This window comes from Ranitomeya variabilis, chromosome 2, assembly GCF_051348905.1.
Source record: "Ranitomeya variabilis isolate aRanVar5 chromosome 2, aRanVar5.hap1, whole genome shotgun sequence".
In the NCBI taxonomy this organism is placed as follows: Eukaryota; Metazoa; Chordata; class Amphibia; order Anura; family Dendrobatidae; genus Ranitomeya; species Ranitomeya variabilis.
The window spans coordinates 62,642,089-62,664,741 of record NC_135233.1 but is presented as its reverse complement, the minus strand read 5'-3'; the positions used below and the strand labels follow the sequence as shown (position 1 = coordinate 62,664,741).

At 42.4% G+C, this 22,653-nt stretch overlaps 1 protein-coding gene across 3 annotated transcripts in view; it reads left to right on the top strand.

The window, feature by feature from the left end:
• Positions 1 to 22,653, top strand: part of ASB3 (ankyrin repeat and SOCS box containing 3) — a 130,674-nt gene that overhangs the window by 95,293 nt on the left and 12,728 nt on the right. For 2 of the 3 annotated variants that reach the window (XM_077282480.1, XM_077282479.1), the window contains exon 9: positions 4,591 to 4,836. In XM_077282480.1, coding sequence (XP_077138595.1) covers positions 4,591 to 4,836 — 246 coding nt within the window. Of the gene's footprint in view, positions 1 to 4,590; positions 4,837 to 11,614; positions 11,753 to 22,653 lie in introns of all 3 variants that reach the window. The other variant, XR_013221020.1, reaches the window with a different exon arrangement.

Here is a 22,653-nt window from a genome sequence, read left to right as displayed (position 1 = left end):
GCTTAAGGTTCATTGTATAGCATTTTACAGTGTATCAGCTCAAGCGTGTCTCCCGAAATCCCCGCACATCATTAGCGTGTTTTTGTTTGGTCTGCAGCAAATGACTTAATAAAAATAGATAAGTAGGCCGACGCCATCGATGTGGCTTCTTCTTCCTTTTTATAGTTGGACAATAACGCTGTCTGAATATTGACTATTTAGATGATGTTTCTACTGTTAATTTTTTCTCTTGTTCTGGAGAATCTGAGCTGTCAAGTCATCAGAGAGGCTTTTTTTTTTTTGCAGTCCTTATTTAATAAAAAGACCGCGTATCGATAACCCATATTGCGTCCGTTCTTCTCAGAATGATCTTAAAACCGGAGAAATCAAATTAGTTCAGGTTTCATTTGTTGAACACTTGTCACCGAGTATCATTGTTCTTGTTTGTTTTTTCACCATTAGGTATGATTGCTGAAATCTATCGACTGCAAGTGGCCGGCTTTCTTAGCCGAGTTTTGTTATTTAGGGCAGAGCGGAGTGTGAACAGAATAACAAACACCGTAGTCAGACTCCAGAGCTGGAATTTATTGTGATTCTACGTGAGTTCCATCAGACAGCTTTTAAATGGAATCCATGGCTAGTGACTAATTTTTGGAAAGTAAATCTTAATGGCTTGTTGTAACTTTTAATGTAGTTTGGGGGGGCCACATTAGAGTCAAGATTTATTCAAATGGTTTTGTAAGTTATTTAAATGTACATTAATGTTCACTAAATCCTTCAACGTCAAGACTGACTTAATGATGGATTAGTGGATTTTCCAAATTTACTTGAACATTCCAAAAATTGTGAATATGTACAACCATCATGGCACATGCTCAAGATTTCAGCACTTGATAAGACTCCCTATTTATGGGGAGAAAGTATTCAAGTTACCGTATATGCTCGAGAATAAGCCGACCCGAGTATAAGCCGACCCCCCTAATTTTGCCACAAAAAACTGGGAAAACTTAATGACTCGAGTATAAGCCTAGGGTGGGAAATGCAGCAGCTACCGGTAAATGTCAAAAGTAAAAATAGGTTCAGTGGGTTAAGTGTTTTTGAATATCCATATTGAATCAGGAGCCAGATACAATGCTCCATAAAGTTTATGACGGGCCCCATAAGATGCTCCATATTATAATATGCCCCATATAATCCTGCATAAAGGTTAATAATGGCCCCAGAAGATGCTCCATAGACACATTTGCCCAATATAATGCTGCACAAATGTTGATTATGGCCCCATAAGATGCTCCATAAAGATTTTTGCCCCATATAGTGCTTCACAAACCTTGATTATGGCCCCATAAGATGCTCCATACAGACACTTACCCCATATAATGCTCCACAAACGTTAATTATGGCCCCATAAGATGCTCCATAAAGATATTTGCCCCATATAGTGCTGCACAAACGTTATGGCCCCATAAGATACTCCATACAGACATTTGACCCATATAGTGCTACACAAACGTTGATTATGGCCCCATAAGATGCTCCATACAGACACTTGCCCCATATAGTGCTGCACAAACGTTATGGCCCCATACAGACACTTGCCCCATATAGTGCTGCACAAACATTATGGCCCCATACATACAGACACTTGCCCCATTTGCTGTTGCTGCGATAAAAAAAAAATAATCACATACTCACCTTTCCGTCGCTCAGGCCCCCGACACTTTCAATATTCACCTGACTTCGTTCCGGCGCCGCTCCATCTTCAGCATCTTCTGCACTGACGTTCAGGCAGAGGGCGCGCACTAACCATGTCACCGCGCCCTCTGACCTGAGCGTCACTGCAGAAGACACTGAAGACGGAGCGGCGCCGGAACGGGGAGCAGGTGAATATCGCGCAGCGCTCCCCTCCCCATTATACTCACCTGCTCCTGGCGCTGTGCAGTCCCTGCTTCCCGGTGCCGGCAGCTTCTTCCTGTATTGAGCGGTCACCATTACCGCTCATTACAGTAATGAATATGCGGCTCCACCCCTATGGGAGGGGGAGCCGCATATTCATTACTGTAATGAGCAGTACCATGTGACCGCTCAGTACAGTTAGAAGCTGGGGCGCCGGGAAGCCAGGGACCTGTAGGGACCGCGCCAGGAGTAGGTGAGTATAATTAGACAGCCCCCGCTCCCCCTCCCCTGCCAACCCCTGGGTATGACTCAAGTATAAGCCGAGAGGGGGACTTTCAGCCCCAAAAAATGGGCTGAAAATCTTGGCTTATACTCGAGTATATACGGTACCTTATTTTATAGTTATCTGCTACTACAGCTGATACCACCAGGGAGGAAGTAAAGGAATATTGTAAATCTCCTGCCCAGCCCCATACTGAAATCAGTTGTGCACTTTGTAAGCAAATTAACCTAATAATTAGCACTTGTTTTTTTTTACATTCTGAATTAAAAAAATTCACACACTAAGGTGCGTTTTCTAGTGTTATTTTTTTAATGTAACACTGAATATATGTATTTATATTTACCGTACATGTTTGTATGGGTTATACTAGGAAATAGAAATATACTGAAAGTGTGATTTTCTCTATAGACATAACTGAAGATAAAATCATTGGACACTATGATCTTGGAGACCAAACTATTCTTTGAATGAAGAAACCTCAGTTTTCTGTGGCCTCTGCCCTCGGAAATATCAGACATAATGGGGCATATTAAGCTGTATTGTCTAATTTTTAGACAATATGGACTCGGGCTACATTCACACTTCGGCGTGTCACGGTCTGTGGTTCTTGTATCTGCCGGAGGTCTCCCGTCCCGAACTAAACAGCATCATAAAATTTGGGGCTACTTAAATCTCATAACGGCGCAAGCCTCATTGTTAAAATTAGGCTGGGGCTGCACAGCAACTTTGGCCGTGGCAGAGACATACTTCACCACATTGAGACCCTGAATATAGATATGCAACATGTCATTAATATATAATTAGCCACTGTGAACCCACCATTAAAAATATAAATTGATAAGTCAGTTCTGTGCCCCCCCATTGTAGCTACTTTTTTCCAATAAAATAAAAATTAATTAGCCAACGTGTTTCTCCCCACAATTCATTACAAGTCCCTGTCCTACATCCTATCCCCCCAGTTCATTGTAATTACATGTCCTCTGTCCCATCCCTCCTCCAGTTCATTACAAATCAATATCCCCTTTCCCTCCATTCCCCAATATATTACAATTCAATATACTTTCCCACACCAATTCATTGCAATTCTATTTCCTATTTTTCCCTCCCAATTCATTACAATTCCATGACCTCTCTCCTAAAACCCCCCCAATTCATTACAATTACATGTCGTCTCCCCCCAATTCATTACAAATCCATTTCCTCTCCCCCCAATTCATTGCAATTACATGTTATCTTATTCACCCCTCCCTAAATTCATTACAACTTAATGTCCTATTTATACCACCACCCCCAATTCATTACAATTCCATGACCTCTCTCCTACCACCCCCCCAATTCATTACAATTACATGTCTTCTCCCCCCAATTCATTACAATTACATGTTCTCTTATTCACCCCTCCCTAAATTCATTACAACTTAATGTCCTATTTATATCACCACCCCCAATTCATTACAATTCCATGACCTCCTACCACCGCCCCCAATTCATTACAATTACATGACCTCTCTCCTACCACCCCCCAATTCATTACAATTCCATGTTCTCTTATTCACCCCTCCCTAAATTCATTGCAACTTAATGTCCTATTTATACCACCACCCCCAATTCATTACAATTCCATGTCCTCTTTCCCATCCCTACCCCACTTTTGTCTTATTCTCCCCACTGTGTTAACAAAAAAAAAAGCATTTGCGTACCCCTCCAATTAATCCCCTGCTTCCAGTCTCTCCTCACCAGCTATCTGCTAAATGAAGCAGTTGGTATGATTCTTGGCACCAGCTTACTCATAGAGAAAGTTCCGTGCCGGAAGTTAAGAATGGCTTGCGGCAGCTACTCTGCAATTTGCTATTGCCGGCAATGCCAGCTTATGCGTGCTGCAAATGGTGACAAAAAAGACTTTAATGAGGGTGATCTGGCATGGGCCAACTGGGGACCTATGCGCTATTCCCCTCCCCTTTGACTTCTGAGCTTGCCATCCACTTTAAAACGCAGATCATATCTGCCTTTGTCACAGTATGATAGACAGCACAATGAGCTGTCAGGTTACAGCAGTATTCTAAGGAGTGCAGAAAGGTGAGGGGTTTGGGGCGGAGCCAGAGACAGGCAAGTTGTGATGCAGCAAGTGAGTGATTTAGTTTAATCCAGAGCTGGAATCACAGTTACACTGCTTAGTACTGCTATATATTGTATTTTATGCTGCTTCTTTTGTACTTGTCCTAAATAGAGAAAAAAGTGTAATCTTTTACTGTCTTTTCTGATTTCTAACACGATCTGATAAGGGTGGGTTCGTGATTTGGAAGTCAGTGAACATGTTTAAATATCCTGTTTTGTCTTTGATGCAATGATTTTTATGCAGAATAATTGTTAATTTCTTTGCAGTAACTAAACAATGGTTTCATTAAGCATTGAACTGTTCCTATCTGTTTTAGGCATTCTGTAATGGCTCTGCTTCTTCTCAAATATGGATTCCAGCTGTCAAGCTTTTACTTAATGAGATGTTTGAAACACAACAATTTTCCTTTATTTCGTTACTTTCTGAGCCGGCACTGCCCATTGCCTTCTGGGGATCAACTAGATGCATTTAGACGACTGTCATATGAATGCCATTACAAAGAATGGCTGCCCTATTTGCTACTAGCGGGATTTGACCCTACACCTTTGCTGGAAGCTGCAGGGTAAGCTGTTTTATTTATTTGTTTATTTGTTTTTGTTCTTCTGCTGTACATTACTTTTATGTCATTTTTGCTCACAATGATTGTCAATTAATATTGAGTTCATAGAATATGCATGCACATTGTAAATAAGAAAAAAATATTAACCAGTTCTGTCCCGCACACTCTGTTTTAAGAGAGTGTGTGTAGAACGGTGGGTCAGTGGTTATCACTAAAGGCCTGCAAGTCTCTGGGTTCAAATCCCACCAAGGACGACATCTGCAAGGAGTTTGCATGTTCTCCTTGTGTTTGGGTGGGTTTCCTCCAGGTTCTCCGGTTTTCTCCTACACTCCAAAGACATACTGATAGGGAATTTAGATTGTGAGCCCCATCGGGGACAGTGATGATAATGTCTGCAAAGTTCTGTGGAATTAATGGCGCCATATAAGTGAGCAAAATAGATATGTTATAAGCGGTATTATATATAGTACTGCGCAAAACCTTTAGGTAATGCTTTCTAAAATAGAAGTGTTAATTTAATACTAGCAATTAAGAAAATGCAAAGTTTAAGAATATTATTGATTATTTGGTGTGATCGCCCTTTGCCTTCAAAACAGCATCATTTCCCATAAATGCACCTGTATATAGTTACTGAAGGAGCTCTGCAGAGAGGTTGTTCCAAACATCTTGGTGAAATAACCACAGATCTGTGGATGTCGCGTCTGCAAATCCTTCTTACTCTTCATGTAATCCCAGACAGACTCGGTGATGTTAGGATCAGGAATCCGTGGGGTCCATATCATCACTTCCAGGACTTCTTGTTCTTCTTTATAAGGAGAGACTCCCAGGAGGAATAAAGTTAATTTCCTCCTGGCAACGGTGCTCTCAGTACTAGTTGAGCTAGGCAGCTTTAGAACATTATTAACCTGCAGATTAACCCCCATATCTACGGGTTAGTTGTGTTTTTTTTGCATGACAGGTATCCTTTGAGGATATTGGCTATATGTTTGAGGTCGTTCTGCTTAACAATAACTATGGAGCCAATCAGCGGCTGGCTCACAGTGATGGCGGTCACATTTCTATAGCACTATGCAGCATGTTAACCCTAAGGTCCAAATATTCTGCAGCATGTTTGAGTAAGGTTACGTAGACCGGTCACATTTTACACACTCTTGACTTTATACAATAAAAGTCTGGTATTCTTTGAAGAATGGAGTTCCAGATTTTCTCTACAAACCGGGTTGGGAGCCTATCCGAGAACCTGGCGCACCCATGAGTGTCGTTCTACGTACTCTATATGGAGCCATTCGGACGCCTCCTGGATGGTATTGCAATAAGGATAAGTATATGCCTACCTTTAAAAACTGTATGCAAGTGTACCTAGAAGATCTGATGCTGTTCTGAAGGCAAAGGCGATCACACCAAATATTGATGTGATTTTAGATTTCTCTTTTGTTCATTCACTTTGCATTTTTTAATTGATAAAAATAAACAATAATTATATTTTGAAAGCATTCACACTTTGCACCGTTTTCCCGAGCTATCTAAGACTTTTGCACAGTACTGTATGTTTTACTTTTTGTTTCTTTTGTTTTCCTTTATTAAGCCGGAGGGGAAATATAAAAATGTAAAAACGGCAATGGATAACGAAGATACTTTTTTATATTGTGTTACGCTCACTTTAAGTATTATTTTCATATGTTGGATAAATTTTTGATTTTTTTGATGGGATGGTGCTAAAAATGATAAATTAGACTAGCAGTGGCTTTTTTAAAAAAATTTATTTTGTTTTCCTCCTTTGTTTTTCTTTTTTCTCCATTTAATTCACACATTGTTTTCCCCATAGGGTCATAAAGGACCTTGAATGGGCATTCCAACTTTTAAATAAATGTTTTTACTTCCTGGTTTTCACTGTTCTTGGTACCATCGTTACAGGGCAAAATTGGCTTTCTGAACTGATCTTGGCCGACATTTGTAACTGCTGCATACAGCGGCTATGAAGGCAGATATGATGATAAACCATCTCTGTTCTCTTTGTGAGGGACTCTGTGGGGAGTCCGCCTGTCTGACAACTGGCTCCCCGGACCTTGCAGCTGCTGACTCTTCAATGACTTTCCAAAACATGAGACCACCCTGACCCTGAGTAACAGTCGTTCTAATTTTTATTTCACAAATTAAAATTGCAATGGAAAATAAGGAACTTTACAATGTATCTCATTAGTGCAATCCGCTTTTTTCTCCACCAGGATTAATCATTTGTTTTCCGAATTTTCACTTTATGTGTAAAATCTGCGTTCCTTGAAGACAGATTTTTACAATACTGAGATAGAAACTTTTCAGTAGCAACTGTCATTTTGTAAGTAGACGGAGAAAAAATTCTTCCTCTAGCTCCTCCCTCCTCTGAGGAAGCAATATATTTCTTGAGAAGTGATTGGTGGAACACATTATGAATCTTGAAAGTAGGTGGTAAAGCAAGGCGAAATGCTACTGGATAAGCGGCGTCAACTATTTTATAGGGGCCAAAGAACCTGATTCCGGTTCCAAGAAGAAACATTTAATTGAATGTTCTCCGAATACAACCACGCCAAATCACCAACACTCAGGTCTGGACTCAACAAGTGTTTCCGATTATCCATACTCTTATATTTGGAACCCATCCTCCTTAAATTATTAAGAACACCTTGACACACTGATGTAATAGATGAAGAAAACCATTCCCTGTCAGGTACTTTTGAAGAACGATTCCTATTGAAGGAGCAGAATTGTGGATGAAAACCGTATGCCCCAAAGAATGGGGACTTACCAGTAGATTGATGACAATGGTTATTCGAGGCGAACTCCGCTAGAGGTAAATAAGAAAACAAATTGGAGTGGATGAGGATTAACACTCAAACAAACTCAACTATCTCAATCTAAATGCAACTATCTCTTGAACAACACTCCAAACACGAACTTCACCTCCAGTTCCTAACCACGCAGTAAGGACTATCACTGACAATTCCCAAGAGCCAGTGACGGGCAAATATAGCAGAGGGGAGTGGCCAACACTGAACAGCTGAGACAATCCAGGTTGAAGAGCTCCAGGAGATCAACTAAATTGATTAACCCTTTCACTGCCACCAAGGATGAAACCTGCACTGTTTACTAATATGGAAAAGCAGTTCTAATCAGTGCAGGAGTTCGTGAAACCAGATTTCGCAATCTAATGGCCCCTCTATGTCGAGGTATCCTGTGACACAAAGCCTAAGATAGAAATGAACATATACCCTCTTATAAGTAAGTAAAAAGCAATAACATAGCGTACTTAGCAAAACACTGTTTTTGATCAAAAAAAGGGTAAAAGCCATCCCACCATCACCAAGGTGTACCCAGTCAGGACGGTCATAACCTCTAGTCAAAAATGACCATGTGTCAAAAAGGACCTCAATATGAATAAGGACCAAGCATGACCGAGGTCCAACTATGGACACCCAGCAGTGGGAAGAAATATACACGTAATGTCCAGCTCAAATAATCTTATTAGTAGCAGTCATCTGTAGAGGGGACAGAGGAGGAAAGAAAAGCTAGAGATAGAGCTCCACCTCATCCATCTACATAGAAACTTATCAGTAGCAACTTTCATTTCCTATCTCCATAATGTTGCAATCTGTCTTCACTGAATACAGATTTTACAGCAGAATTCATAATTTTGAAAGTGAATAAGTACTGGAGGAGAAAGAAGCCGATTTCTCTGATAAAATATATTACAAAATTGCTTATTTTTATGTGTATTATTGATTTATGAAAAAATAAGAATTAAAATGACGGTTACTAATATTTCAGAAAAAAGTCTTAGATCCTAGGCTCTGTTTACATTGTGTTTGAGACTTCTGTGTTACATCATATAGTTATTCAGTGGCATACATTGCACATAGGCTCCCATTGTGTTGGGATCAGCCGCTGTAGTCCACCAGGAGGTAGAATATTCTCCCCTTCTGCATACTATGGCGAATGGGCAGCACAGTGGTTAGCACTGCAGCCTTGCAGCGCTGGGGTCAAATCCCACCAAGGACAACATCTGCAAGGAGTTTGTATGTTCTCCCCGTGTTTGCGTGGGTTTCCTCCGGGGTCTCCGGTTTCCTCCCACAGTCCAAAAAAGACATGCTGATAGGGAATGTAGATTGTGAGCCCCATCGGGCACAGTGCCGATAATGACTGTAAAGCACTGTGGAATTAATGGCGAGATATAAAAGAATAAAATAAATAAATAAGTTGAAGGAAAGCCTGCCACCACTGCTACCTTTTATCATTTGCATGGATATTACAGTCATTGAGAAGTGTAAAATGGAGCGGTTTCTTAATGACCTCTAGGAAATTGTATTTCGTTCCATTATCACACACCTCAAATAGCATAAGCTGGCACATTGCTTATTAACAATGCTCCCTGACCTTGGACAGGAAAAGGAATCCACATTTCATACAGCAACAGACAACAATTAATTATTGGATTTGCATTCACGGGTTCTCGGTAATAGTTTGATGGTTGTCAGACCACACTGTATCACTGTAGTAATGAGTATGAGAAAAACAGACTGACTCAAACAACTTGTTGTTGTTGAGCAAAATAGATAGTACTATATGTTATTCCTGGAAGTTTTGCTTTTTATTGGCCAAAAAACCCATTATTCCCAGTAATTGTTATCAGATGATATACAGTAGTGTTCAAAATAATAGTCCAATATGAGTAACCAGATTAATTACTGTTTTTGGTATAAATTATATCACCACATGTCAAACAATTTGCCAGTTGGTGCAGTAGATTCTAAGAAAACCAACATTCTCAGCATTCATGATCTGCATGGTTTTGTGTGTGTGTGTGTAGTAGAATAATTAATTGAAAGGGGGGTGTTCAAAATAGTAGCAGTGTGGAGTTCACTTAGTGAGGTCAGTTATTCTGTGAAGGAACAGGCATGTATCAGGTGGCCCTTATGTAATGGTGAAGCCAGGACATGTTGAACGTACATTTATCCTTGAAAGCCTGAGAAATATGGGTCAAATTTGAGACATTGTTCAGAAGAACAGAGTACTTTGATTAAAAAGTTGATTGGAGAGGGTAAAACTTATAAACAAGTGCAGACAATGATGGGCTGTTCAGCTAAAATGATCTCCAACGTTTTAAAATGGAAAGCCAAACCAGAGAGACGAGGAAGAAAACGGAAAACTACCATTCAAATGGATGGAAGAATAGCCAGAATGGCAAAGGCTCAGCCAATGATCAGCTCCAGGATGATCAAAGACAGTCTCAAGTTACCTGTGAGGACTGGGACAGTTAGAAGACGCCTGTGTGAAGCTAATCTCTTAGCAAGAAGTCCCCTCAAAGTCCCACAGAAAAAAAAAAAAGACGTACTGAAGCGGACATAATTTGCCAAAGAACACATCAACTGGCCCAAAGAGAAATGAAGAAACATTTTGTGGACTGATGAAAATAAAATTGTTCTTTTTGGGTCCAAGGGCTGCAGACAGTTCATCAGACGACCCCCAAACTCCGCATTCAAGCCATAGTACAGTCTGAAGACATTGAAGCATGGTGGTGAAGCACCATGATATGGGCATGTTTCTCATACTATGGGGCCAGACCTATTTACCGCACACCAGGGATCATGGACCAGTTTGCATATAATACTTGGAGAGGTCATGTTGCCTTACGCTGAAGAGGGTGTGCCCTTGATATGGGTGTTTCAACAAGACAACGACCCTAAACACACCAGTAAACGAGCAAAATCTTGGTTCCAGTCCAACAAAATTGAGGTTATGGAGTGGCCGGCCCAATTCCCGGACCTTAATCTGATAGAACACTTGTGGCGTTGACACAAAAATGCTGTTTCTTAGGCAAAGCCAACAATTGCCGAAAAATTGTGAGATGTAGCCCAAGCATCCTGGGCTGGAATAACCGGTGACTGGGAAGTTGGCCGACTCTATGCAACATAGATGTGAAGCCGTTCTAAAAAACTGTCGGTAACAACTAAATATTAGGTCAGTGATTCACAGGAATGCTAAATCCACAAAAAAAATAGTACATATTGTGAGTTTGTAAAGACAAATGCAGACACTGCTATTTTTTAGAACAGCCCAATGTTCATTTTTTGTTATTTTCTGTAAAGTAGTTAAACTTATATACATTTCTGTTCATGTTTTGAATTAGAAAACAGCACACAATGTTCCCAATGCTGGAAATAAAAACAGATTTGTGATTAATAACTAATGTTTTTGAACACACTGCTATTATTTTGAACACTACTGTATATTGGGATTTCTTAACCTGTTTTCACCGGACAACCCCTTTATCACCTATACATAGGATAGGTGATTAGCTTCTTGATTAGTGGGGTCCAACTGCTGGGACCCTCACTGATCAGCACAAGGGGGTCTTTTTATTGCCATTAGAATGTCCCGACTACTGCTCTATCACTCCTTATGGGACTACTGGGCGATTCAAGGCTCACAATGCAAATTTCGTATCAGTATTTCTTTGGAATATAGGAGGAAATCGGAGAACCTGGAGGAAACGCATGAGAGCATAAAATCTCCATGCAGATGTTGTCATTGGTGGGATTGGAACCCAAGACCCCAGCAAAAGCAGAGCAACTTTGCAAACCACTGAGCCACCGTATTGTTGTCTTTGGCATGTTTGTTGTTTCTGGTGATTTCTGCTCATTAATGCTCATGCACAATTAAAGTTGAAACAGCGCTACCCATTAATTTTACCCTTTTAGCAGTTTGATCCTTTAACCCCTTACTGAAGTTTGACCTCCTTGTACATCAGGGTGCAGGTGTTTGGACCAGACTCGGGGCCGACTCCAAACACCATGGCTGCCAGCTGAATTATACAGGATTATATAGCAGGAATCCTGCTCTAACAGCAATTACTGACGCTCTGATCGCTGCTATTTAAACCCGTTGGGTAGGTGCACACAACATCTTTTAGACATTTGCAAACCAAGCAAGGTTTTCAGGAGGAAGACACTTAGGGACACCTCGGTGTGTTTCATCCTGAAGCCTCTTTTTTGCGTCTTCTTTGGATGTCAGCTTTTTATTTTTTTAATTATTTAACTTCTACTGAATAAACTAGTGAGTGAAGAATGGTCGAGTCACTTTTTTACCCCAAAGATCAGCGCGGGGCACAACAGGCAGGTAGGTAGCAACTACCTGTTAGTTTTTAGACCCATAGTAAAAAAAAAAAGAAATAAACAGTGAAATAGTCCTGGATAACCCCTTTAATGGCCAGAGTGAAAATTGGATGATTTCTGATTTTAATTTAATACAGGTTAAGATATGGGGGAAAAAACTATTAATAAAACCTTTAAAAATACATTAAACAAAAAAATAGATTTACAAAAATAGGTAATTTTCTGATGACACCTTCAGTTTAACTACAAGTATCAGTCATTGACAGCGGCACTTAGGCAGTGTGATACTGGTGGTGTGCCATTTTGGGTCCCCATCTGACCCCAGGTTATGAAGGCACCCATGCCTGGTATCTTGGTATTCCTGTGAAGCCCAGCCAGCGGTGCCTTTATGACCCCCAGTTAGGCATTAATGGGGTGCCAATAATTTCCCATGGCAGTTGGTGGCCTGATGAAAGCACCCATGCCTGGCATCTTGGTATTCCTGTGAAGCCCAGCCAATGGTGCCTTTATGACCCGCAGTTAGGCAATAATGGGGTGCCGATAATTTGCCATGGCAGTTGGTGGCCTGATGAAGGCATCCATGCCTGGCATCTTGTTATTCCTGTGAAGCCCAGCCAACGGTGCCTTTATGACCCGCAGTTAGGCAATAATGGGGTGCCGATAATTTGCCATGGCTGTTGATGACCTGATGAAGGCACCCATGCCTGGCATCTTGGTATTCATGTGAAGCCCAGCCAACGGTGCCCTTTATGACCCCCAGTTAGGCAATAATGGGGTGTTGATAATTGGCCATTGCAGTTGGAGACCTGATGTAGGCACCCATGCCTGGCATCTTGTTATTCCTGTGAAGCCCAGCCAACGGTGCCTTTATGACCCGCAGTTAGGCAATAATGGGGTGCCGATAATTTGCCATGGCTGTTGATGACCTGATGAAGGCACCCATGCCTGGCATCTTGGTATTCATGTGAAGCCCAGCCAACAGTGCCTTTATGACCCCCAGTTAGGCAGTAATGGGGTGCCAATAATTTCCCATGGCTGTTGATGACCTGATGAAGGCACCCATGCCTGGCATCTTGGTATTCCTGTGAAGCCCAGCCAACAGTGCCTTTATGACCCCCAGTTATGCAGTAATGGGGTGCCGATAATTTCCCATGGCAGTTGGTGGCCTGATGAAAGCACCCATGCCTGGCATCTTGGTATTCCTGTGAAGCCCAGCCAACGGTGCCTTTATGACCCCCAGTTAGGCAGTAATGGGGTGCCGATAATTTCCCATGGCAGTTCGCGACCGTCTGATGAAGGCCCAAGCCTCTAACTATTTGCATCACTAACTTTTCTACAAAGTTCAGCACCGAGTCCTAACAATAGCAAGTAGTAATAAATAAACCCTTTAATACTGTAGTATTTTAGGATTCCACATTTTCTAAATGCTGCAAAACAATAAAAATAACACCTCATCCGCAGACATGGCATTTACTTCTGATTGTTCTCATTATTTTCATGCGTAACAAAATATACACACAGAAAAAAAATTAGAGAGTTTGAAGTTGGAAAGATTTACTTGCTGAAATAATTGCCTGTCACAATACAGTTTGCAAATTGGATATTCTGAAAAGGCTTAAGACAGGCATGATATATAAAATACTTGCAAGTCAGCCGAAGCGGGTGGGAAAAAAAATCCCACAAACAAATTAAAATTGTTTCCAATAGAATAAGAAATGTTTACTAATTAAACTTGCCGTGGTGTTGTCACGGGCCGGATACAATATTGCTTCAGAAAGCCATCACTTATGATTTATATGAAAGTTAAATATCTGGTGTTTACAGCACTTTTCCCTGTGGTATAATTGAAGGACACATCTACTAACAATGAGGTTTCCTGAGCGAAACACTGTTGTTCACACAAATCATACAGTACCTTTCACATATCATACGGACAAGAGAACAGCGGCACAGCCGTGTGGATAATTATAACACTCAGTGTACCCGGCAGTGGTAAAAAAAAAAAAAAAGATCCTAGAGTTGAAAACATATATTTATTTGGACTGATCTCTAACGTAAAAAGCCTTGTTACAGAACTAGAGACTTTATAACAATGTCAGAAAGGTACATTGTCAGGGTAAGGTGGTTCTGGGAGGTAATATTACTTTGCTAAAATGTGAAGGTCTCAAAATTTTGTGGTATGCAAATTGTCTCTTCAGAGAGGACGAGGACTTGAACTCTAGCGCCAACTATAGGAAGTAGCAATCCTAAAAGTCAGTATCGACCCTTTAACGAGCCTTGTCACATGACTTTGCATAAAAGCCAAATTGGAATTTCAGTTTGCAGACACGGTGTTTTGTGGGTGATTGCCCCTCCTCAGTGCAAAGTATGAGATCTGGTTTGGCTGGGTGAGAGGCTACTGGCAGGGATCTAAGGGATAATGTTTTTCCTTGTGGTTTTGTCTTTTATCTTAAGTTATATGACAAGGCTCGTTAAAGAGTCAATATTGACTTAGGATTGTTACTTCCAATAGATGGCACTAGTCCTCTGAAAAGGCAATTCGCATATTTAATTTCCCAGAGGAGCATGCATGGTGTGTAAGTCTCCTCACACTGACATGCCGGGACTGTCTTGTTATCTCCAAAAGGAGAAACATTGCCCCTTAGATCAAAAAATGGTCAAATCCATCGCACTACAACAAGGTGTACCCAAACTCTAGTACCTTGCCTCTCTATGCGCGCCATTATTTTCTTAACTTTGTTTCCCAATTAAGTCACACCACTAATTAATATCAATCCATTACTCCTTGTGACGCTATTGTTGGTAATTTCCAAATGGAATAATGAAAATAAAAAGCTATTGTAAAGAATACAGCCAGATAACCATTGTAAATGGGAAAAAAAGAAGTAATTGGAAAAGAAGAGAAATCTGACGGCTTTTCTTGCCAGCAGCCGCTAGAAGTTGCTGTTCAGCTCCGTCCAATATTTATATTCGTCTGCCGCTATATATATATATATATATATATACTAGACTGTGGCCCGATTCTAACGCATCGGGTATTCTAGAATATGCATGTCCCCGTAGTATATGGACAATGATGATTCCAGAATTCGCGGCAGACTGTGCCCGTCGCTGATTGGTCGAGGCAACCTTTATGACATCATCGTCGCCATGGCAACCATTATGACATCTACGTCGATACTGTGTCCATCGCTGATTGGTCGAGGCAACCTTTATGACATCGTCGCCATGGCAACCATTATGACATCTACGTCGATACTGTGCCCGTCGCTGATTGGTCGAGGCCTGGCAGCAGACTGTGCCCGTCGCTGATTGGTCGAGGCAACCTTTATGACATCATAGTCGCCATGCTGTGCCCGTCTCTGATTGGTCGAGGCCTAGCGGCCTCGACCAATCAGAGACGCGGGATTTCCAGGACAGACAGACAGAAAGACAGACAGACAGACGGAAAAACCCTTAGACAATTATATATATATATATATATATATATATATATATATTAATATACCGTGTGTAGTGCAAACATATCAGACAGTGTCAGCGAAGGCATAGTTGGGAAGAGATGGGAGCAGCGTTGTATGTAGATGAACAGGCTTCAGAAAGCATAAAGAATTAACAGCTCCGGCATCATCTGGAGCACAATTTCCCCTAGGCCTGAGATATCACTTTCTACTTCATAAAAAAAAAGCCGCTCTGAACAGCTAACCACCTTGGCCCACTCCTCGGAATCGGCGCGCGTCACGGCCCTCTTCACATCGGACTCTCTTGGGTAAAGAGTGAAAAAAATAGTCACTTTTAGAGACTGTGACATTTTATCTCGGGCATAAAGTAAGGTGTTTTTTTGTGTATTTAGTGATGTTATTTCTAATTATTCAACATACTGTATGTATAACTGGTAGGAAAAAATAAAAAATTGACTTTTATTAATTTACCCTAAAAGTAACATGCCCAAGACAATACTGTACACTTGGATCAGTTTATGGTGATGAGTCAGTCATAATTCATCAAAGCTACTTCATAAAAATTCTGGAGTAAATTCCTTTTAAAAGTCACAACTTTTTTTTTTATAGCAATTTGGATTTGCACAAAAAGTTTGCAAGATTTGTAGCGAGGCAGACGCCATGGGATGATTGTGGGTTAAATGCATCCTGTAATCCCCCCCCAGTTATGTCTGTTTTGCTAAATGCTTGCAATCTCCCTACAATATTGACACAAGCACCTGCGTAGATGCACATGCGGCGCGTCTTTCCAGACCGCACCATTTATCTATTTATCTTGCGGAGACGTGAGCTTCCGCAAGATAAACATCACCCGTCCAATGTATTGGGTGCGGTGATTCTGCACGGTTCAAAGAACACATGCGGAATCATCTGCGTTCAAAAGCCGGCAGCGCTGTGTACGTAGCGGACATGTGCTGCGTCCAAAGCGCTGCCGATTACTGACCGTTGGGACGTAGCCTTAGGACCTGGACACACACAAATCTGCTGCACATGTCGGGAGAATAACATAGGCAGTGAGAATTGTGATGTCGATGCCTCTTTTATGCCATTATTAGTTCTTTTACGCATTTCCATATAATGAGTGGAAACCTATAAGAAGAAGTGCTGCATGAGTGTTACTTTATGGGAAATGGAAGTCTTTATTAATAGCTGATGTCAGAACTCTTGTGCCAGCAAAATGAAATTACTGCATATGTGAATTATTGGAGAGCGGCAGATGTTAAAGTTTCCCGAAGGTGATACCGTAAGACAAAGAATGGAGACTGAGGTCCAAAAAAAATAGCAACGGTGTGGTTTTAAAACTTAACTTTTACTAGTCAGTTCCTAAAAAGAGGCTCAACACCTCTATAAAAGTACGTGAAACAGTGATATCAACACACACAAAAATTAACAAGTAGCAGATAGTTCACCTCCCTGTTTGGGAAGAAAATATTTCTGACTTTCGTCACACCATATGAAAGGTTCATGTAAACAAATAAAGAGCCCAAATCTATTTCTGGGAGAAAATATTAATCAAAAAGGGCTAACCTTTACATTTTGTTCGCATATAGCATGCAAATGTAGCAGCTGGCTATTTGCCACATATATAATGGGAACTGCAGTAAAAGGAACAATCTCTCCAGATGTTGTATTCCTTCTCCTTCTTCTGCAGTCTCCAAAAGGGGGACCCGGTATTATCAATGTCAGTCCCTGTTATTAGGCTGATTCTGGCACCGCAAGACTCCCACCCTTACAAGGGCAGTCCACGGCTAGCCCTATCGACTAGCCCTTTTTGATTGCTCTTTATTTGTTTACATGATCCTTTCATATGGTGTGATGAATGTAAAAATATTTTCTTCCCAAACAGGGAGGGTTGAACAATCTGCTACTTGTTAATTGTTGTGTGTATTGATATCACTGTTTCACTTAATTTTATAGAGTTGTTGAACCTCTTTTTAGGAACTGACTAGTAAAGGTTAAGTTTTAAAACCGCACTGTTGCTATTTTATGTGATCCTATTGCGGTACAAAAGGTGGTGGGAGATTATTAGTAGTATTTCTCTCGCTATTGTGAGGCAGTGACTGGTATCACAGGTAGGGGTCGCTGTTTGTTCTCCTCGGGATGCGCATGGATGCGTAGTGAAGCCATGAGGGGGTATTGCAGTCACAGGTGTAGCTGGGATTGCAATGGTGAAGCAGTGACCGATTTCACAGGTAGGGGTCACTGTGTTCTCCTCAGGTTTTGCACGGAGGCGTATGAAGGCCATAGGAGTGCATGGCAGTCACGGGCATAGCGGTGGCTTCAATGCAGGCTAGAAATAATAAAAGTGTTAGTCTTGGACATGCTAGTATCCAAGGCAGATATAGGGGAAACCTGCTCTGGGATGTTGTGTTGTGAAACAGATTGCCGAATGGTAGTCGTGCAGTCCGTTTCATTCCTGGCCAGGTTTTCCATGTGGCTGAAGGCCACGAGTTTCTTTGTTAAAAGCCCTGCAGTAAAGGGTATGGGTGTGTCAGGGCCAACGTGTTTAGTGACTGTAAATGGTGAAAGCTGTGAGTTAGGCCGGGATCACACACAGCAAGATACGGCCGAGTCTTGCAGGTTAAAGCCAAGCTCTGGCACCGGCACTCCAGAGCGGGGCGTGCAGCCGCACAGCAATACATGGAGCCGCACACTCCGCTCCAGAGTGCCGGTGCCAGAGCTTGTTTTTAACCTGCGAGACTCGGACGTATCTCACTGTAGTGTAACTCCGGCCTAAGAGACATTGACACGGCGGCACAGTCGCCCACGGCTACTGGTCAAAGGGAAGTCCAACGTGTTTAGTGACTGTAAATGGAAGGATGCCGTGTAGTATGTAGTGCAGTGAAATGGACACTGATACCATGCACTGAGATTATATGCAATTGTGTGAATTTTGGACATTTAACCTCTTCATGACCTTGGGATTTTCTGTTTTTCCGTGTTCGTTTTTCGCTCCCCTCCTTCCCAGAGCCATAACTGTTTTATTTTTCCGTCAATATGACCATGTGAGGGCTTATTTTTTACGAAACAAGTTCTACTTTTGAATGACATCATTGGTTTTACCATGTCGTGTACTAGAAAATGGAAAAAAAATTCCAAGTGCGGTGAAATTGCAAAAAAAAGTGCAATCCCACACTTGTTTTTTGTTTGGCTTTTTTACTAGGTTCACTAAATGCTAAAAGTGACCTGCCATTATGATTCTCCAGGTCATTATGAGTTCATAGACACCAAACATGTCTAGGTTCTCTTTTATCTAAGTGGTGAAAAAAAATTCAAAACTTTGCTAAAAAAATTGCGCCTTTTTCCGATACCCATAGCGTCTCCATTTTTCATGATCTGGGGTCTGTTGAGGGCTTATTTTTTGCGTGCCGAGCTGCCATTTTTAATGATACCATTTTGGTGCAGATACGTTGTTTTGATCGCCCGTTATTGCATTTTAATGCAATGTCGCGGCGACCAAAAAAAACGTAATTCTGGCGTTTCAGATTTTTTTCTCACTACGCCATTTAGTGATCAGGTTAATCCTTTTTTTTTATTGATAGATCGGGCGATTCTGAATGCGGCGATACCAAATATGTGTAGGTTTGATTTTTTTTTTTTTTTATTGATTTATTTTGAATGGGGTGAAAGGGGGGTGATTTAAACTTTTATATATTTTTTTCACATTTTTTTTTACTTTTTTTTTTTTTACTTTTGCCATGCTTCAATAGCCTCCATGGGAGGCTAGAAGCTGGCACAACTCGATCGGCTCAGCTACATAGCAGTGATCATCAGATCGCTGCTATGTAGCAGAAATGCAGGTGTGCTATGAGCACCGACCACAGGGTGGCGCTCACAGCAGGACGGCATCAATAACCATAGAGGGCTCAAGGACCTCTATGGTTACCATTCTGACGCATCGCTGACCCCCCGATCATGTGACGGGGGTCAGCGATGCGCTCATTTCCAGCCGGAAGCGCCGGTTAAATGCCGCTGTCAGCGTTTGACAGCGGCATTTAACTAGTTAATAGCGGCGGGTAAATCGCGATTTCAACCGCCGCTTTTGCGGGCACATGTCAGCTGTTCAGAACAGCTGACATGTCCCGGCTTTGATGCGGGCTCACCGCGGAGCCCTGCATCAAAGCGGGGTATCTGGCCTCGGACGTACTATCCCGTCCGAGGTCAGAAAGAGGTTAATGCTGTGAAGAAACACATTAAAGGAGTTTTGTGTTTGAACTTTGTGGGTCACTGCCTCATCACTGCACAGCTTGCTACCCCGGCACTACACTATATACTCAGACTGAGTACCATCCCTGTGCCGGTAAATGTCGTAGGCTTGTTAGACTGACACAGACAAACCAGCGAGCTACAGATTGCTTATATTCAGGAAACTCTGCTCTTAGATGAGACTTTTTTACCCCCAAAAATAAAATGGATAACTTTGAAGATATAGTGAGCCAGGTATTAGACGTCTCTTATAACGGAGCCTTATGATGTTAAAAGAAAAATAAGCGAAACATCTGACATTTCTCCAGGCCCTAAACTTCTCTAAACCATAAACTTAGTGACCAAATAAAAAGTGAATTTCTCGAGAGGTCCAGTCAGTATCCTGTATGTAGCTGCGGTGGACGGCTACATGACAATCGTGGTCCTCAGACAATGTACGAGAAATCTCAGAATAAAAGGCAATCGCCTAGATGAAAGGACAGATGTCACTTCTAGTTAGTGTGCAGAACTCGTAGGCATCGGCCCCAATAGACACTAATATGTATTGTGGGAAAAGGTCACCAAGTATTTATTTGTGAAATGTGAACCGAGCCATGCGAGTCCAGATTCTTTAAAGGGTCACTATCGTTTAATTTTTACTTTTTTTTTTCAATAATTGAATTCTGCATTGACAAATGTTCAACTTCATAATATATTGTATTAACCATTTTTCTCTATCCCCATGATGGCACCACGGAGAGAGGGGTCCGCCCCCAGGGACAGGAAACCTACAGGTGAAAAAGGGCGTACCTCTCTCCCACATCAGTTGGTTTCCTGTCCCTGACGGGGAACCTACAGCACGTACCTGAAGGATTCTTCGTGGGATTCCAGGGGCTGGTCCAGTCGATTTCTTGATAGGGGGCGCCCTGTCACGGCTGGATTGAGCGGTTTTCTCCCCCCTTTTTTCCCTTCCCTGAAGCACCACCACAGGGGTCGGCGGGCCTCATGGGTGAGTGAGGGGGGAAGGCAGTGAAAGGAAGCAAGTCTGCCTTCCTCAAAAAAAAAAAAAAAAAAAAAAAAAAAAAAAAAAAAGGGGGTAGGAAGGAGCGGGTGACGGCGGCCGCCAAAAGAGCTCTATACCACCGCATGGAAGTAGCGGCGGCTACCTTTCCATAAGCCCAGGCAAGATCGGGGCTGCAATGCCCGAACCATGACCGGACGATGTGGGCAGAACACCGGCGCCATTACCGGCAGAGCCGTTACCGCCGAAGTGTAGGCGCCGACAGAGCGCTAGTACGCGCGCGCCGGCGTCCCAGCGCATATCTTTCCCCATGTGAGGCCGGCGATCCAGGGAACCGGAAGTGGGGCGGGCGCATGCGCAGACCGCCACTTCCGGTATCGCCGGCACAAATACAATAAAAGAACGCCAGCAAACAGAAAAGTGTGGCAAATTCAAACTCCAAGTGCACCAGACAGTGCGGAGGCCACTATGAGCGAAAACGAGCAGCAGGTTATGCAGGAAGCTGTCCAGCAATCTCCTGAGCAGGCACATGTGCAGCGGCGTCTGCACTTACAGCAGCAGCGCAAAGGAAACTCTTCCTCTGTACAGCGCAGCAGCAGCGGACGATCAGAGTCTCAACGCAGTCGAGGATCTGCAAAAACCACACGGCCAGTGACGATTCCAGCGGATACAGTCCCCAGGCCTGAGACGGTATCTCTGATCCACAGGGGGTGAGTGATCTACGTGAAAGTGCTGAGTTTAATATGGGGTTACTCTTTTTATTCTAGGGTAAAAAATGTACAAGCAAAACTAAGCACAAGGAATGTGCCATATGTTCAGATGAGCTGCCTTCCTCCTGGGAGAAGAGATTATGCAGCGGTTGTATAAAAAAAGACGATTCAGGAGGAAACCCCATCATTTGCCTCAGAATTAAAATCATTAATAAAAAGCCAGGTGGAAAGTGCCATTAAAAATATTAAAACCACAAAGAAAAAACATAAAAAAAGACCGGAGTTCCCTGAGTCTAGTGCGGACGAGTCAGAAAGCGAGTTATCTGACTCAAATGATTCGTCAGCCTCTGACACCTCTTCAGTATCCTCTGAGGGGGGACGCAGTTGCTTCCCTATCGAGGAAACAGACGCTTTGGTAAAAGCGGTCAGAGCAACAATGGGGCTAGTAGATGAGCGACCTAAAAGAACAGCGCAGGACATAATGTTCAGCGGCCTGGAACAAAAAAGGAAAAGAGCATTTCCAGTAAATGAGAAAATTCACTCGCTAATCAAAAGAGAATGGAAAAAGCCAGACAAAAAAAGCTCTCCTGACCCCCAAAAGAAAATACCCGTTTGATGACCCAGCCTGCTCGTCCTGGAGTAAGGCACCAAAATTAGATGTGGCCATAGCAAAGGCCTCAAAAAAGTTTGCCCTACCTTTTGAGGACATGGGTACCTTAAAAGACCCGATGGACAAAAAAGCCGAGGGTTTCCTAAAAAATTCCTGGGAAGCGGCAGGAGGCGGGCTTAAACCAGCTGTCGCGGCCACCTGCACGGCTCGCGCGCTAATGGTGTGGCTCGAACACTTGGATTCCCAATTAAAAGAAAAAGTCTCAAGAGACACAATTCAAAAATCAGTGTCCGTAATGAAAGGTGCAGCAGCTTTTTTGGCGGATGCATCTGTAGATTCGGCCAGACTAGCAGCCAGGGCTGCCGCCTTCTCGAACGCCGCAAGACGTGCCCTGTGGCTAAAATGTTGGCCAGGGGACCTTCAGACAAAAACAAGACTGTGTTCAATACCCTGTGAGGGTGAATTCTTGTTCGGCGCAACGCTAGATGACATCCTCGAGAAAGCCGAGGACAAGAAAAAGTCTTTCCCTGGTTTCCCCAACCAATCTTACAGACGTTCCTTTCGGAATAAAAAATTTATGCGGAGAAAACCTCCGAAAGGGAACAAAGAAACATGGGAGGAAAAAAGAAATAAAACCAGAGGGTTCCTA